The sequence below is a fragment of the Stegodyphus dumicola genome, chromosome 3, assembly GCF_044657685.1.
Source record: "Stegodyphus dumicola isolate Sdum_Otavi_A_Nest chromosome 3, ASM4465768v1".
NCBI lineage: Eukaryota > Metazoa > Arthropoda > Arachnida > Araneae > Eresidae > Stegodyphus > Stegodyphus dumicola.
Window position 1 is genome coordinate 275,554,883 of NC_140770.1, and position 15,944 is coordinate 275,570,826.

The following is a 15,944-nucleotide window of genomic DNA, read 5'->3' on the forward strand; positions in this document are numbered from 1 at the left end:
GGTGAAATTAGGGCGTATATCAGAGTTGTACCAGAGCTGTTACTGTTAGGGCTACTTCTTTTAACTTTTCATGATAGATTTTTATAAGTTCTAAAAGACGTGTCTTGCAAGTGCAATCATAGTTCTCTATTTCTTCAAAGGCGGTGTAGAAATCTTGTTTGTATTTTTTCATTTTTATATCTAAAGGCTCCTGTTTTTTTATTTTCATTCACTTTGCCTTAGCCTTTTCAATATTATCCAGGGCTTAATTTCTAAAATTAGAAGTGCCGGAGCCCTATGGAAAACCTTCAGCAAAGAGGAACAAGAGTAAATAAATAAATAAAATGACTATTAAATTCATTAATAATTTTAAAATTAAATAAGTAATTACTATCAAATTAATTAATAGCTATTTAGTTAGTGTTTATAAACTGTTATTTAATCAATAATTATTATACAATTAAATAATTAAAATTAAATTAAATGTAAAGAGAGGAATTAAAATTTAATAGGTGATTTTTAAAAAATGATTTTATTGCTAAAAATGAAATTTTCGAGATTAAATTTCAACTGAAATTGTTATTCAATTACATAAAAGAAGTGCCACAACCTTCTTATTTAGGGCTCTGGTGCGCTCCGGCTAGCATCATGATTTATTACAAAAACGAAGAAGCATCGGAGCCGGGAGCCGTTGAGCTCCGGTGCAATTTAAGCTCTGATCAAAGGGGGGGGAGTTCTTTTATCATCACAAAAATTAAATATACTGAAAATATAGCTGATGAAAATTCAGATAATGCTAAAAAGAGAGCGAAACACAATGTGAGGGTATGAGTGGGTGGAAACAAAAAATGAGGGGAATTTTGATGAGAGAGAACGTTCTCTTTGACCGCGGCACTTTGCTGATATAATTATAGCCATCATGCGGATGTGTGTCGGGTAAAATGAGTCCTGAATCTGATGCCTAAGGATGAATATAAAGTTGCTGGTTATACTTTTCATCTCTCGTATTTGGTTACATTAGTGGATACTGTGGGAAGACGATGTATAGGATATGCTTGAGCAGTTTACCTCAGTATTTCACTCTTATTGTACTAGCTGTCATTTAACGCACATTTAAGAACACAAATTTTCCTTCCTGTGAGGATAACTAACAGCAAGCATTCATAACAATACTTATGGCGAGAAACTTGGGCGTTCCTAAACAAATTCCCCCAAATTTATTGCCCTTCTTAAAGGGAAAGGTTTCTGCATGCGAGTGACGAGACTTTACTTAAATGTCTTGTGTTCTCATGAGCTCGTATTTCTACATAAATAGAGTATTGCAAGATCTGCTTATTGTTTAAACTAAAATGTTAGGAATTCTAAATTTTTTTTCCCCATGAAATAGTGGCTGAGCTTTATTAAAAGAAGAACAGGAGCTCATCTTATTTAGGGCTCCAGTGTACTCTGGCCAGAATTGTAATTTATCTTAAAAACTGAGAAGTACCGACGTAATTTAAGCACTGATATTATCCAAAAATATTTCTCAAAATCTAATTCATCACTGGAAAAGGATGATAGAGACTCAATTGCAATGCCTGCAGTTTGGCTGTCCTGATTCAAATTCTCCAATTGTTCTGAAAATAATTTAATTCTTAATTTGTTCATCATCCAAGAAAATTCGGTATTTCGGATCTCCATACATTGAACCCAAAAAGATCTCATTGTCTAGCAAACTAGTTTCTCTTTTCTTCATTGAAAAAATTATTCCTTCTGCAATATTGTCAATCGAAATTTTTGTTTCGTTTTCAATAACCTCTGTGTCACTTTCTTCACCATCGGAAGCGAATTATAATGACGAGGAATTTGATTTAAATCATATCAAAGACGGAGTACATCGAGATGAAATACTACATTTAGTAAGGAATTACAAGCCAAATAAAATAAAAACATCTGCCCTGAAGATAAGGATAGTGCTGACAGATCAACTTCCAATTCATTGCGCGCCGTGGCGTCTGATTCATTACAGACCGCAATATAGGAAGCTTAGCATAGATTCTGTTCTATATAGATGAATAGGTTTGATAATTTAAATACGTCAAACCGTTACTTTCCCATTTCACCGGCGCAAATCTCGCCAAGCAGACTTTATTGGCAACAACACAGAGTATACACATAAAAAATGGTAATAATGCTGCAGATCTCACAAGCAGACTTTACAGTCTAAAACCCACAGTATACACAAAACAAATTTTAACAATGTTAGTTCTAAGAATTTTTTACTTTGGAGGCATAAGCATTTTAATATAATTTAAACTTTTTTCAGATGGGTTTTGCGTTTCGCTTCTGCACGTAAATTTCGGGAGACAACTTTTCAGATGATGATGTATCGCTTCTCTGTATTTCTTATTCCCACAGCCTTTCTCATTTTTAAATTCCTACTATTAGCTCACACTCTCCCTGTATCTTGTTCAAATTTTCAATCGTTAATAAAATACTTTTATTCATCCACTCAAGTTCAAATACATTTTTTTTAAACTTGTAGTGGATTAAACTTGATGTTAATAAAGTTTTTTCACATATTAAAAAAAAAATTTTTGTATTTTTAAAATTTGTTTTTTTATTTTAAAAATTTTCTTTGTTGACCTAAGTAGGAATTGACTTAAATAATTTAATAATTTGTTAAAATATATTTAACTAATTATTAATTTTCAATCATTAATAAAATGATGACACTTGATGTTGATACAGTTTTTCACATATTATTATTATTTATTTTTTATTTTAATTTTTTTAAATTATTATTTTTGTATTTTTAAAATTTTCCTTTGTTGAGCTAAGCAGGAATTGACATTAAGAAAACTTGTTTTATATTACTTGTGTGTGCATTCCTGTTTCCGGATCGAAAGAATTGTATTTATGGTTCATTTTGAAGTGTTCAAAACTTTCCCTTCGCCAGTTTTTCAATGCAGTATAATTTCAACGAATTGGAATATATTATACTTCCATTTTTCAATATTTTCCTTAATTGCTTCTAATATAAAGCTAATAGATTGGTTTGGCACCTTCACAAGGAAACCTTTGTTTGTTTCAAGCTCTGATTAAACTCCACACAGATCCACTGATCGATCCCTCACTGATTTTGCACTTCGTGAACACACTTTCATCCACTTCGATGATCATACCAGATCCTCCTCTTTTTTGTTGTTGACATTTCAGCAAAGAATCCACATAAACATAGTGCATGTAGTAATTCGAAGTCAAAACTGTTTCATGACTGATTCACAGTTGCTTTTCACACCATTTAACTGATTTTAATTCTTCGCTTCAACCATAAATAAACCACTAATACTTCAAGAAACTCAATTTCGATGACTCAAACCAAATGCCTTTCTGGATACTTCTGTTACTGCCACAATTGAAAAGTTGCATAGCCACTGAATTTCAGGTCCAAAATAGAATTTTATTTCATGATTACTATCACAAATAGGAATTTTGGGCAAAATGCCTTTTGCTTGAAAGAATCCGACAGATTCTTCCTCTGTTCTGGGTAAATCACAAATTTTCATCCATTCTCAACATGTTAGGAAAAAGACGTGACTGATAAGAAATGGGCGCAAATTCTTTTGAAAATGAGACAGTAAAAGGTTACCAGCGAGGATTATTCTGTTTGGTGTCTGTTGTATCATTTCTGGTGACTTCATTGCCTATGGCGGTGAAATGGAAACGTACCATAAAAGCATACAAGGATTATCTGATTAAACACGGGAATGCTTTCGTAGACTTTCTAAGGCAAACTGGCTTGTATCTGTAACACATGGGAAAAACAAACTATGCACCCAGCATGAGTTCGAACCTGGGCTGAACTACCAGTATTCAATAGTCGTTTAGTCTAAATTTCAGGTTGCCCCTTGGATTATTGCCAAGTTGTTTTTTCATTTATCTCCAAATTGTTGTTTCATTTATGGGAACTTAAGTATCTGAATGTTATGGAAACCCTATTATGATGTGATTGCAGTGAATTTGACTGATGGGAAAATATTTTTAAGGACTTATTTCTGCATCGGATGTCAGTTTGGAAATACGTTGCTTATTTTGTGCTGTACACTTTAAAATGGCTGTATGTGATTACCTTAAAATGGCTGTGTATTAATCTGAAGTTTCTGTACGATTTGGAATGAAAGTGAAAAAAAAAGCAGTAATTGACTGGTGTATAAATGAAGGTTTACTTAGCAGTCATTATAAGTGTCCTGTTTCTACGAAGGAAATGCGTATGGTCGAACATAAAGATCATTCAGATGGCCTTGCTGCAAAAAATGTGACTGATAATCCAGCACTACGAAGGATATTTTTTACTCTAATTTTTGTGAATTTATGTGGTGATGGCAGTACGCATATTGTAGTTCAAATAATTTTAGGAAGTTTTTGGATGCTGTTAAGGAATTTTGTGTGTCACAAATTTAACACACAGAAATTTCTAAATATGGTAAGTCAATATTTCCATTTTGTAGAACATATATTTCTTTTTTTATGTTATTTCATTGTGTGATTTAAAATGATGTTTATTGAGTTTCCATTGGCTATAAATTTTGTTCAATTTTGGTGATGAGTAACTTTGTTTTAACATTATATGACATCATCATTCTCCTGAATTTTTTAAAGTGAAATAGACAAAAACATGGACAAAGACAAGGGAGTGTGCAATGCCGAGTTTGTGCAATTCTCTGAATTTTTTTATGTGAAAATAGATTGATGTGTACATGGACACTTTGCGAAATTCTTTGACTTGTTATTTTGACTTTGTGTATTGGCCATCTTGAAATTGTAACTTGCTGGCCAATTGCCAAAAATCGCCAAGGGCCACCCTGAAATATATTTTTACCTCAGTAATCTTTAACCATTGATGGGATTCAGATAGCTGAATAAGCTGGCTATATTTGGTTTCCATGTCCTTAACACCATAGCATAGACACAAAAAAATTTATAAAGTCCTTAATGAAGACATTTTCCCCTTCAAACTACTTTAATGTATTTTCCTATTAACTAATCAACCAGTCATGATTAATATAATATTAGTTATAAATGTATTTAAATGTTTATTGGGCCACAAACACTTTTCAGATTGTTTCATGGGGAAATTACCCTAAAGATTAGATTAAGTCCTTCAGATGCAATTTATGAAAAAAACAAGTACCAAAAGTATAATCCTAATGTTTTACTTTTTACTAGGCCTCTTCAGTAATTTTACTTCCAGTCTTGTTCCAAATTTTTCATGTGGTTCCCCAAGCTCATAGCTCATTTTATTCATAGTATTCTTGTTCCTTACACAATGTATGACAAGATCCTTAGTATCCAATACCTGGAAGAAGAAAATGCAGACTTTGAGATTAAATTATTGCAAATTATCTAGTTTATAATATAACTAATTAAGAAATGTGTTATAGGAATTTAACAATAGATTATTTCCAACCATAGATTAATGAAAGTACTAAAGTATGCAATAGTGAGATAAAAGTTTTCCATTATATGAATATATGGAGTCGTCATATACAGAGTTGGATTTAATATTAAGCAAAATAAGCATGTGCTTACGGCATCAGAGAAAAGGAGCATTATAAAAGGAATTCAGGAGTATGGGTACCATAAAAATTTTCCAATGCTGAATTTATGATGGAATATATGGTGAGGGTAAGACAGATAGAGAAGGAATGGGATAAAGCAAAAATAAACAAATAGGATGAAATTGGGGCATCAAAGTCATTTAAATGCTTAGGGCCTCTAAAAGTCTTAACCTGACCCAGGTCATATAGCATACGAATCATATTTTAGATCCTTTAATTTATGCATTTTGTTTTTTTATTTAAATCTGATAAAACTCCTATGATACTCAACGTTCGCTTCACCTTCTTCTCACCTCAGAATTGATATATTATCTTCAGTATGTGCCTACCAGTAATGATAAAACAATTAAAAACTGATAGTTTCATCCTGAGTTTAATTATTAACTGATCGAGATAGCTGCATCAATGTTTTTAAATATATTCCATGAATGTGCAAAATATATTAGTTTTGTTGACAAGGTTATTTTATTCCAACTTTGTATATTACAACATAATCAATAACTACTTTATTTAAGTTTTAAATGTTAATACATTTTATGCATAATACAAATAAGATGACAGATTGGTAATTTTTGTTTGTGCACACTCCTTTCCTTACACTATTTTAAATTAATTCAAATGAATTTAATTTAGCAATCACTCATTTTAAAATGAAAGGCCATGCAATTTATAAAGAATCACATTATTATCAGGATAGACAATGACATCAATAGTCAATACACCATCTTGATATGTTTTGATGATGCTTGTTATCATAATTCACATGAACGTAAGATACTTTTAAACTCACTTTGAAAAACGGAAAAAAAAAAGTTTCGCTAGTGTATTCTTAGTTAAATAAAGACTCTTTAATTCCTAATACCTGCAAAAATTCCATAATTATTAAAAGAAATGTTCGGTGTTGAAATTTCTGTATTGCTCTTGGCTTATTACGGTTACGTACTTTTAATATTTCGCAATTAGCGTAGAATCTTATTTAATATTATTCTATTTTATGACAGGATGGAGAAACAATAACAATTTACAGAAGAAAATGTTAAATTACTACTCACGAGATCAGATTTGTTATCTTTCCTTTCAACATATAAGTCTACATAGCCCTTTAATATATGTTTACTGAAATCAACTTCTAAGTTTAAATTTATATCAGTTACGATACATTGCTCGGGATTAGAATAGGAATTAGGATCAACATCACTCATTTTATCTCCCATATTTGAATTGGCGTTCTAATATTCGTTAATTTCAATGAGTTATACAATTTTAAATAGGAAACTTAGACTAGAAGAAATTTAAAATACTGTAGCAATCTTGCTTTTGAGCAAGAAGAAAGGATAACACGACATACTGTGTAATACGGTTACTATACTTATATTGAGAAAATGAAAACATTTACACAATTATAATAAATTATTTAGTTTATTTTTAAAATAATCACAAGAATAAATACTGTATTTAACTAAGCATACAACGGAATAATATTTTAAATGTTCTATTTTATTTTTAATCTGATTCTTTGCTTGAAAACTAAATCTTTGCTAGAGTTCAGCCTCTAACTTAATCAGGGAATTTAACTTTAGCTGTATAATACTTGTCACGTCTTGCTGGATTGGCCAATGACTGAAGACCACGTTTATCTGTTATCACACGTCAGTGTTGTGCATTCAAAAGTCGTTCAGCCGGCATCGCGGCGTGAATCGTGCGTGCTCATCGAGGGCATTTAACTCAGTGTGAAAATGCGGTGGGTATATGCTTTAATTTTAGGAGTTATTCTGTTTTCTAGTACTTGCCTTGCTGAAGAAGGAGATGAACCTACGGTTGATCCAGATATTGGTAGCAGTCGAGAAGGTTCCAGGACCGACGATGAAGTTGTACAAAGGGAGGAGGAGGCTATCAAAATTGATGGACTTAACGTAGCCCAAATTAAAGAATTGAGAGAAAAGGCTGAAAAATTTACATTCCAAGCGGAGGTAAATCGTATGATGAAACTAATTATAAATTCCCTATACCGTAATAAGGAAATTTTCCTGCGAGAACTTATTTCTAATGCATCTGATGCTCTCGACAAAATTCGAGTGATTTCCCTTACAGACAGAGCTGCACTTTCAGCAACAGAAGATCTTTCCATCCGAATTAAAAGTGATAAAGAAAATAATGTGCTCCATGTTACAGATACTGGTATTGGTATGACAAAAGAAGAGCTTATTAATAACTTGGGAACTATAGCTAAATCTGGCACATCCGATTTCCTTCAGAAGGTTGCTGAAACTCAGAGTGCTGCAGAGTTAAGTGACATGATAGGACAATTTGGTGTAGGCTTCTATTCATCATTTTTAGTTGCAGACCGAGTTGTCGTTACAAGCAAGCACAACGACGATAAACAGTACATCTGGGAATCTGATGCTAATTCCTTCAATATAATCGAAGATCCTAGAGGTGATACTTTATTACGTGGTACTACTGTCAGTTTGTATCTGAAAGAAGAAGCTAGAGATTTCCTCGAAGAAGACACCCTCCGAAATTTGATCAAAAAGTACAGTCAGTTTATTAATTTTCCCATTTATTTGTGGGCTAGCAAAACAGAAACTGTAGAAGAACCTATCGAAGAAGAGGAAGAAGCAGAAAAACCTGAAGCAGCTGCTGATGAAGATGAAGATGCGAAAATTGAGGAAGAAAAGGAAGACAAGCCTAAAACGAAAAAAGTAGAAAAAACTGTCTGGGACTGGGAATTGATTAATGCATCGAAACCAATTTGGACAAGAAAACCAGCAGACATAACTGATGATGAATATAATGAATTTTATAAATCAATAACTAAAGATTCTTTGAATCCTTTAGCAAAAACTCATTTCATTGCAGAAGGAGAAGTTACCTTTAAATCATTATTATTTATCCCAAGTGTTCAGCCATCGGAGTCTTTTAACAGATACGGCTCTAAAGTGGATCACATTAAGCTCTATGTTCGCCGAGTCTTTATAACAGACGACTTCCAAGACATGATGCCAAACTACTTAAGTTTTGTCAAAGGTGTTGTGGATTCTGACGATTTACCTTTGAATGTGTCTCGAGAAACCTTGCAGCAGCACAAACTTTTGAAAGTGATAAAAAAGAAATTGGTCAGAAAAACCTTGGACATGATTAAAAAGATACCTAAAGAAGATTATGAAAAATTCTGGAAGGAATACAGTACTAATATCAAGCTTGGTGTTATTGAAGATCCTAGTAACAGAACGAGATTAGCCAAATTGGTCAGATTCCTTTCTTCTCATGATACAAAGAATTATACATCATTATCAGAGTATGTGGAGAGAATGAAAGAGAAACAAGAACATATATATTATATGGCTGGTGCATCTCTAGATGAAGTGGAAAAGTCTCCATTTGTTGAACGTCTTTTAAAGAAAGGGTATGAAGTTTTATATCTTACTGAGCCAGTTGATGAATATGCTATCTCAGCTTTACCAGAATTTGAAGGCAAAAAATTCCAAAATGTTGCTAAAGATGGATTACGATTAGATGAGGGAGAAAAAGCTAAAGAATTACAAGAAACTCTGAATAAGGAATATGAACCTTTAATAAAGTGGCTTGAAGATGATGCTCTTAAAGACAAAATTACAAAAGCTACAGTGTCTCAACGTTTACATTCTTCTCCTTGTGCATTAGTTGCCAGCCAGTTTGGTTGGACTGGTAATATGGAAAGATTAGCCAGAAGTAATGCTCACAGCAAATTACAAGATACAACACGTGAGTATTACTTGAGTCAGAAGAAGACTCTAGAAATTAATCCAAGACATCCTCTGATGAAAGAACTTCTGCGAAGGATCCAGTCGGATAAATCGGATGCAACTGCCCGTAACATGGCAAATATAATGTTTGAAACGGCAACTCTGAGGTCTGGTTTCATGTTGCAAGATACATCTAGTTTTGCGCAAAGAGTCGAAGTTCTTTTGCGTAAGACGCTAGGTGTACCTGAAGATGCCCAAGTGGAAGAAGAACCAGAACTGTCCGAAGATGTTGAAGACGATCAGAGAACTGATGGTGCTGATGATCAGGATGATGAAGACCAAGACCACGAAGAACATGACGAACTATGAAATTGAAATTTAGTCATTATGTAATATATAGCTGACTTTATTACAATTTGGGAAATGAACCGAGGTGATCATCATTTTTTCCATTAGGTCACGTTATTTTCAAATATTTGTATGGACTAGTTCAAATCATTGTGCACTTCTACTTGTGTTTTCTCCATTTTGTAAGAATATCATCATTTGGATACAGACAATATTTATACTGTTGAGTCTTGCCATGTAAGTTTTGTTTGTTACATTTTAAAAGATATAAAATAAAATGCAATAAATTCTTAATTATTGTCTTTAAAAGTATTTGTAATTAATGATTTCTAATGTCTTACAATTGTGGTAAGGAGAAGGAAGAAAAATGAATACTTAAACTTTTTTAAAATGTAATTTTAATTATTTTCTTTAGTATGTAAGGAATTGTGCAAATTACTTAATATTGTATGAGATGTCTAAGTGTTTTTAGAAAAATTGCTTTTTGTAGTTTAAAATTAATTTTGCATATTTTTCTTTAAAATAGAAATTGCTTATTTCATAATCTTTTCAAGTTATTAAATGTAAGTAGTAAAATATTAGATTTATGTTGAATTATAGCATTTTAATTGTAAATCATATTTTCCAACATTTTATATCTTTAATGGTTGTGATATTTATTAGTTATGTAGCAAGTTTGGGGAAGCAAAATTTGGATATTAAATATCTAAACTAATGGGGCTAATTTAAATCTTCAGTTTCTAGTAGTTACTTAAAATTCATTTATGCAATATTTATAACATTAAAAAAAAAAAACCCACTTTGTTATATGCTTAATTAAGATGTTTTAAGAATAACTTAAATCTAACATCTTTGGAAAAAATATTGTGCTGAAATTTCTAATGTATGAACTCTACAATAAAGCAGTTGCATTTTGTAATTTTTGTTCGCAATTTTAAATTGAACTCCATTTATTTATTTATTTTTTTTTTTAATTTTAAACTGGAATATAATTTAAGTGTATTCTGAATTGTCAATATCTGGTCTTAACTTTGCATTTAAAATGCTTCCATATATATTTTTGTTACGCAGTTTATGTGTATTGCATAAGTTTAGCCCTATTTTGAAGTTATCTATTCATGAAGAAACAATTCATTTACTATTTTAGCACTAATCTTGCATGTTAAAACCTAGATAACTTCAAATTTTACAGCAGTTGAATTAAATAAGAAACTTATTTAAAAATACACTGTTGGTGAGCATAAAGTAACATTATAGCACACCAGCTAGCTCTAAACATAGGCAGCTATTTTGGGCACCGATATTCCAAGAGTGCTATTTTTCTCATAAGCAACAACCGAAAATGCATTTAGTTTTGAAATGCCAATATATTTAATTATACAGAAAATTCTGGAGCCAGCTTTGTGTGGTATTAGATATTATACTGGTAAGAAATATAAATGATGATAAACATTAAACTATTAAATGCAAAGTATGTATGTTACTTTGTAAAGTATTTTTAAATATAGATATTACTTTCATACCACATTTTTGTATCATATGGAAAGGAAACATTTCGGTGTGAAATTTGGTAAAATTCAACCATATGTTGATAATTCGGGAAACTGTTTTTTAAAGGGTTATTCATGTTTTTCTAATATTAATGTTTATAGTTTTTCTGCAAAATCTGTGTGAATTTAAGGCTGAATAACTGTCCAGCGTTTTTAATTCAGCAGTCGGTGTTTCAAGCCTCTTGGTCTTATATTCAACATTTAGAAATTTGTATATAAATTAGTTCAAAATCACAAATTTTGATATGCATACAGTGACTTATTTTAGCAGACATATTTTTATAGCAAATACTAATCTGAAATTATTTTTGTTGAAAGATTAAGTAAAGTTTTCATTGGGGGGGGGGGTACCTGAACAGTAAATAATTGGGCAATTATTCCCATTTCATTTTCCATCTTATTAGCAATTCAACAGATGGAATATTGAAAGAACCTTTGGTAAAATCCTAGTATACGTTGCATCCTTGGTGCGACTTTGAACTTATCGCCATCACCAAAAATGATCCAAAGAATGTCTCTCTATATATACATACTATACACTGTAAGCAAAAGAACGTCTATATATACTATACACTGTAAGCAAAGATGATAGTTTTAATTTTAAATTCATGTTTTTTCTAGTTTACGTATTAATGTACACAATTTGGCAGTTTGATTTTTTTGGTAAATATTGTCAGTAATATTGTAATAAATGATGCACTTCAGCAATTTAAAATATAAATTTTAATTATAAAATGATATATTAAAAAATAAAACATTTCATGCAAATTTTTTTTTGCTCTTACCCATGTAAGTATCTTTTTGCTTCAAAAGTTTCACAAAATTGTACAAACTTGGCCTGATACACTGGTTATCTGCCAAATGCATCTCGTCACCTTTAGAGATTGTAGCAAAATGCTGTATTCCTGCAGTTACTTACCTTGCTCACATATTCCACAAATGTATATTTTAAATTTTGAATTTAAGGTATCATAAAAAGTATTTTTACTGAATGATTGCATGAAGAATAGCTATACATATATACTAGTTGGTTACTTTGAAAAGGTGGTTGTGATATGTGCAATATATGATCAGACCAATTTGATATGAAAATACACTATTTAAAGTATGTTGGATAGATTAGATCAAACATCGAAAAATATAATCACGGACAGCATATTCATTTAATTTTAGTTTCTTTCAAACTTACTAGCAGTACAAAATGGCTACAATGAAACAGTGGAAAACATTTTCATGTCTTAACCTTTCAGAGCTTCAGCTTAATTAAGTTAACATATCGTGTAAGCAAATGACTTTGTGTTGAAAGCAACAGTGTAGTGTATGTTTATAAGTAACTAAGATGTTTTACAAGACAGGTGCTATCGATATATCAAATTAGTTTTGTAGATTCATGATGTTGCATCTCTGTCCCAGATAGAACACATGTTCAAATTTTGCATCATGATAATATCCAAGCACATTGGCATAGACATGTATGATTTTCTTACTAATAACTTCCACAATATTGGATTGGCTATGCTGATTTGAATGTTATATCATTGCTTTACATGATCACCACTTTGCTGTTAATCTTTGATCATACAGTCTGCAACCTTAGTTTTTCATTTGCAGAGTACATAGTTTTCATTTTTGTACTTGACAGTAATCGATAAATGTGATCAGCGTCTGATGATATAGATGTAGTAAATACTAAAGTGAGGTCTAGCTGTTTGCTATATCACAAAGGATGCTTGTATTAAACAACTATGAATGCCAATAGAAATTTGACTGAATAATTATGAGAATTCAAATGGTTGAAAGTGTGTAGATGGTGTTTTAGGAAGGAAGCTCATCATGAATGGTATTAAATCCATCACCTTTTATGGACTAACTTTGCAATATTACAGAAAGATTCACATGGAAAATAGCACCATTTCAAAGTTAGTAAATAATTATGAGTTATTCAAAAATACCACTTGGAATCTTACAATGCCACAGTTAGCCTTTTTCATTGTATTGTATTTCATTTGGCTATCTTTTCAAACTGTATGAATGAGTATATGTCTTTAAATTTTTAACTGATCCTTGTCAGTTACCTCATATTGTTTATCCAAACATTAAACAGAAGGGCTAGCTCATTCCTGTGTCACAATCCTCGCATGCCGCATTAACATGACATCGCTATGTTGCATCTGCTCCAACTTTACCTGTTTAAAACTAGCAATGCAGACATTTGAAATTTTAATCACATAGGTTGTTTTCTAGTAAAGCAGTGTCAAACTTGTGGCCTATTGGCTGCATGTGTTAAATATAATTTTATGTTGCCTGTGAATGCATTTCCTATAAATTAGCATTATTATGACAAGAATTTGAAGAAAATGTACTGTTCTGTTGTCAATACTGGATCCAGAAATATGTTATATACAAACATGTTCATTAATTTCTGAATTTGATCTCAATAACAGTACATTATTTTGCATTCATTTTGGCTGCTCTGTGAACTACAGGCTATTGAGAATATAGTTCATGCTGTGTTAGGAACACTCTTTTAACTGTAATATAAATATTTATGAATTATCTAGATCAAAGCTATCATTAAAGAAAAAGATTACAGAAAGAGACATGTTGTTTAGCTAAGCAATGCAGTTTATACTGAAAGAACATAAAACATAAAATGGCAATTTGCCAGGCCATGTCATAGTTGCCTACCTTAAAAACTGGGAAGTTTTAATGTTAAGCAATGACTGTTTCAAATTAACTCCAACCTGACTTTAATTCACTTCATAATGGTTATTGAAAAATTTGTAATACGATTCTGATGTAAAATATATTATATATTTTAAAGTTGATGTTCTTATGATAATTTCATTTGCACTGAAAAAATCTGAAATAGTAAAACTTTAATTATCAAAGCACTTTTAAATATGAAATTAATGCATATATTTGTAGGATAAACAATGTATCAATCTAGTAAAATATTATTTGAATCTTTATATAAAAATCTATTAATATTTATAATGGACTAAGATGGCAGAGATCAAATGAAATTTAACAAGTTCAATAAAGGTACAATTCAGATTAAATAAAATTTGATAAAAATTATTTTGAAAACTAGACGCCTGGAAATACAATTAACCTAATATAAAGTATTCTAAACAAATTTCATTCATTACTAAAAAAATTTCCCTTAATAAAGGCTAAAAATAAAAACCAGGAGAGTTGGCAGCTATGTGATTAAATGTAAAATTTTATGCATCGTTAATGTTACCTAGGTAGCACAACTTAACCCCTTAACTGCCGCGGGCGTATATATACGCCTTGCTCAGCCGATGCGTTAACTTTGCGAATAATTATAGGTGTAGCAGTGCAAATCAAATGATAGCAGTTTGGAAGGACGTATATATACGCCTGGGGCAGCTAACGCATCGGCTGAGCAAGGCGTATATATACGCCCGCGGCAGTTAAAGGGTTAATGCAATGGTGACAGAAAATATGAAGATCATATGGCAGTTGAATGATGATAGTGAGCAATCTATGAGCGAGGCAAGTCTAGTAACCATAACAAATGGTTAAACTGGTATTCTTATTAGCAATTGCCAGATCAATTCTTATGCTCAATAATACTTTGCTCAAGTCCTTGTTAAAATTAGCCAGTCACATGTCATTAAAGGATGCTATAAGAAACAGTTGGGAGAGAGAGAAAAAGGGGCTTGCTACAGCATTCTGTGGATTACTGCAAATCAAGATGGGATTTTCTGTTTTCGTGACATAAGACCAAAACTGATTAAAAATTCAAAACCAATTCACTTAGATTTAATCTCAAAGTTTATACTGAATAATAAAAAAAAAAACCAGGATGCTTCAGAAAAATTTATACACATTTTGAACTGTCACAGAAAATTTAATTTCCCACCTAAAAGGCTGAAGTCCAATTTGAAAAATGTTTTTTCTGCTCAAACTGAATGTTCCAGATGGTGGCCTTCAGCATCAATACATTTCTAAGTACGAGTATAGACTGATTTCATACTTCACCAAAGTATCCAAACACACATGGTACACATCTTTTACAGTGCCCAAGAGAAATAATCAAGCAGTCTAAGGTCTGTAGAGTGTGCAAGAAACTCAAATGGTCTCCCGTGTCATACACTGGCGTGGTAAATTTTGATTGAGGTATGTCCGCATATCCCTATGACTTGTCCGTTTCACCAGCTGTGGAACGTACACACGCAACTTGCCTTTCTTCATAATGCGTTACACATTACTCTCATGTGAGCCTTGCCTTGAAGGTGTTTTTTTTTGGGGAGGTGAACGATGGAAGAGTTTCAGCACTATAACTGAGGATTCTTCACTTGTAGCCATGCAAGGTCGCCCTGATCGCCTTTATGTGCACGTATGTAATTGTTAACCTCAAAGGGAGATAAGTCCCACACTTACATATACACTCCTTGTGAATCAAAGTGACATTTTCAAACTTCCAGTGCCACTTAATAACTTGTTTCTGCTCTTGAAAGCTCAAATGCAAGTCCTTCATGCAATGTTACTCTCTTGGCACTAACTGGGTTGCACAGCTAAATTGATGATTCTGCTGCCACATGTTGAGGAACCATAACAATCCTGTTTCTTCGAAACTTGTTGGTAGGAAAATAAATTTTCTGTGACAGTTCAAAGTGTGTATACGTTTTCTTGAGATGCATCCTATATTTATGGAACAACTGATTAAAACTCGAATTTTTTTAAATAAGCACAAAAAACATTCAAATCAT

At 31.9% G+C, this 15,944-nt stretch overlaps 2 protein-coding genes across 3 annotated transcripts in view; one reads left to right on the plus strand and one right to left on the minus strand.

Annotated features, from left to right (window-relative positions):
• Positions 1 to 6,924, minus strand: part of LOC118183070 (leukotriene A-4 hydrolase) — a 72,449-nt gene extending 65,525 nt beyond the window's left edge. Inside the window, exons 1-2 of one of the 2 annotated variants that reach the window (XR_015040461.1) lie at positions 6,632 to 6,924; positions 5,178 to 5,317 (exon numbers count right to left, since the gene is read on the minus strand). Coding sequence is in view for 1 of the 2 variants with exons in the window: in XM_035352497.2 (XP_035208388.1) it covers positions 5,178 to 5,317; positions 6,632 to 6,793 (302 nt within the window). In the remaining variant the exon portion in view is untranslated. The remainder of the gene's footprint in view (positions 1 to 5,177; positions 5,318 to 6,631) is intronic. The other variant, XM_035352497.2, reaches the window with a different exon arrangement.
• A 310-nt stretch (positions 6,925 to 7,234) lies between these two features.
• Gp93 (heat shock protein 90 Gp93) lies at positions 7,235 to 9,946 on the plus strand. The gene has a single exon (XM_035352496.2). It carries the CDS (start codon positions 7,316 to 7,318, stop codon positions 9,671 to 9,673), a length of 2,358 nt encoding a protein of 785 aa, XP_035208387.1. The 5' UTR covers positions 7,235 to 7,315; the 3' UTR covers positions 9,674 to 9,946.
• Positions 9,947 to 15,944: the final 5,998 nt, after the last annotated feature.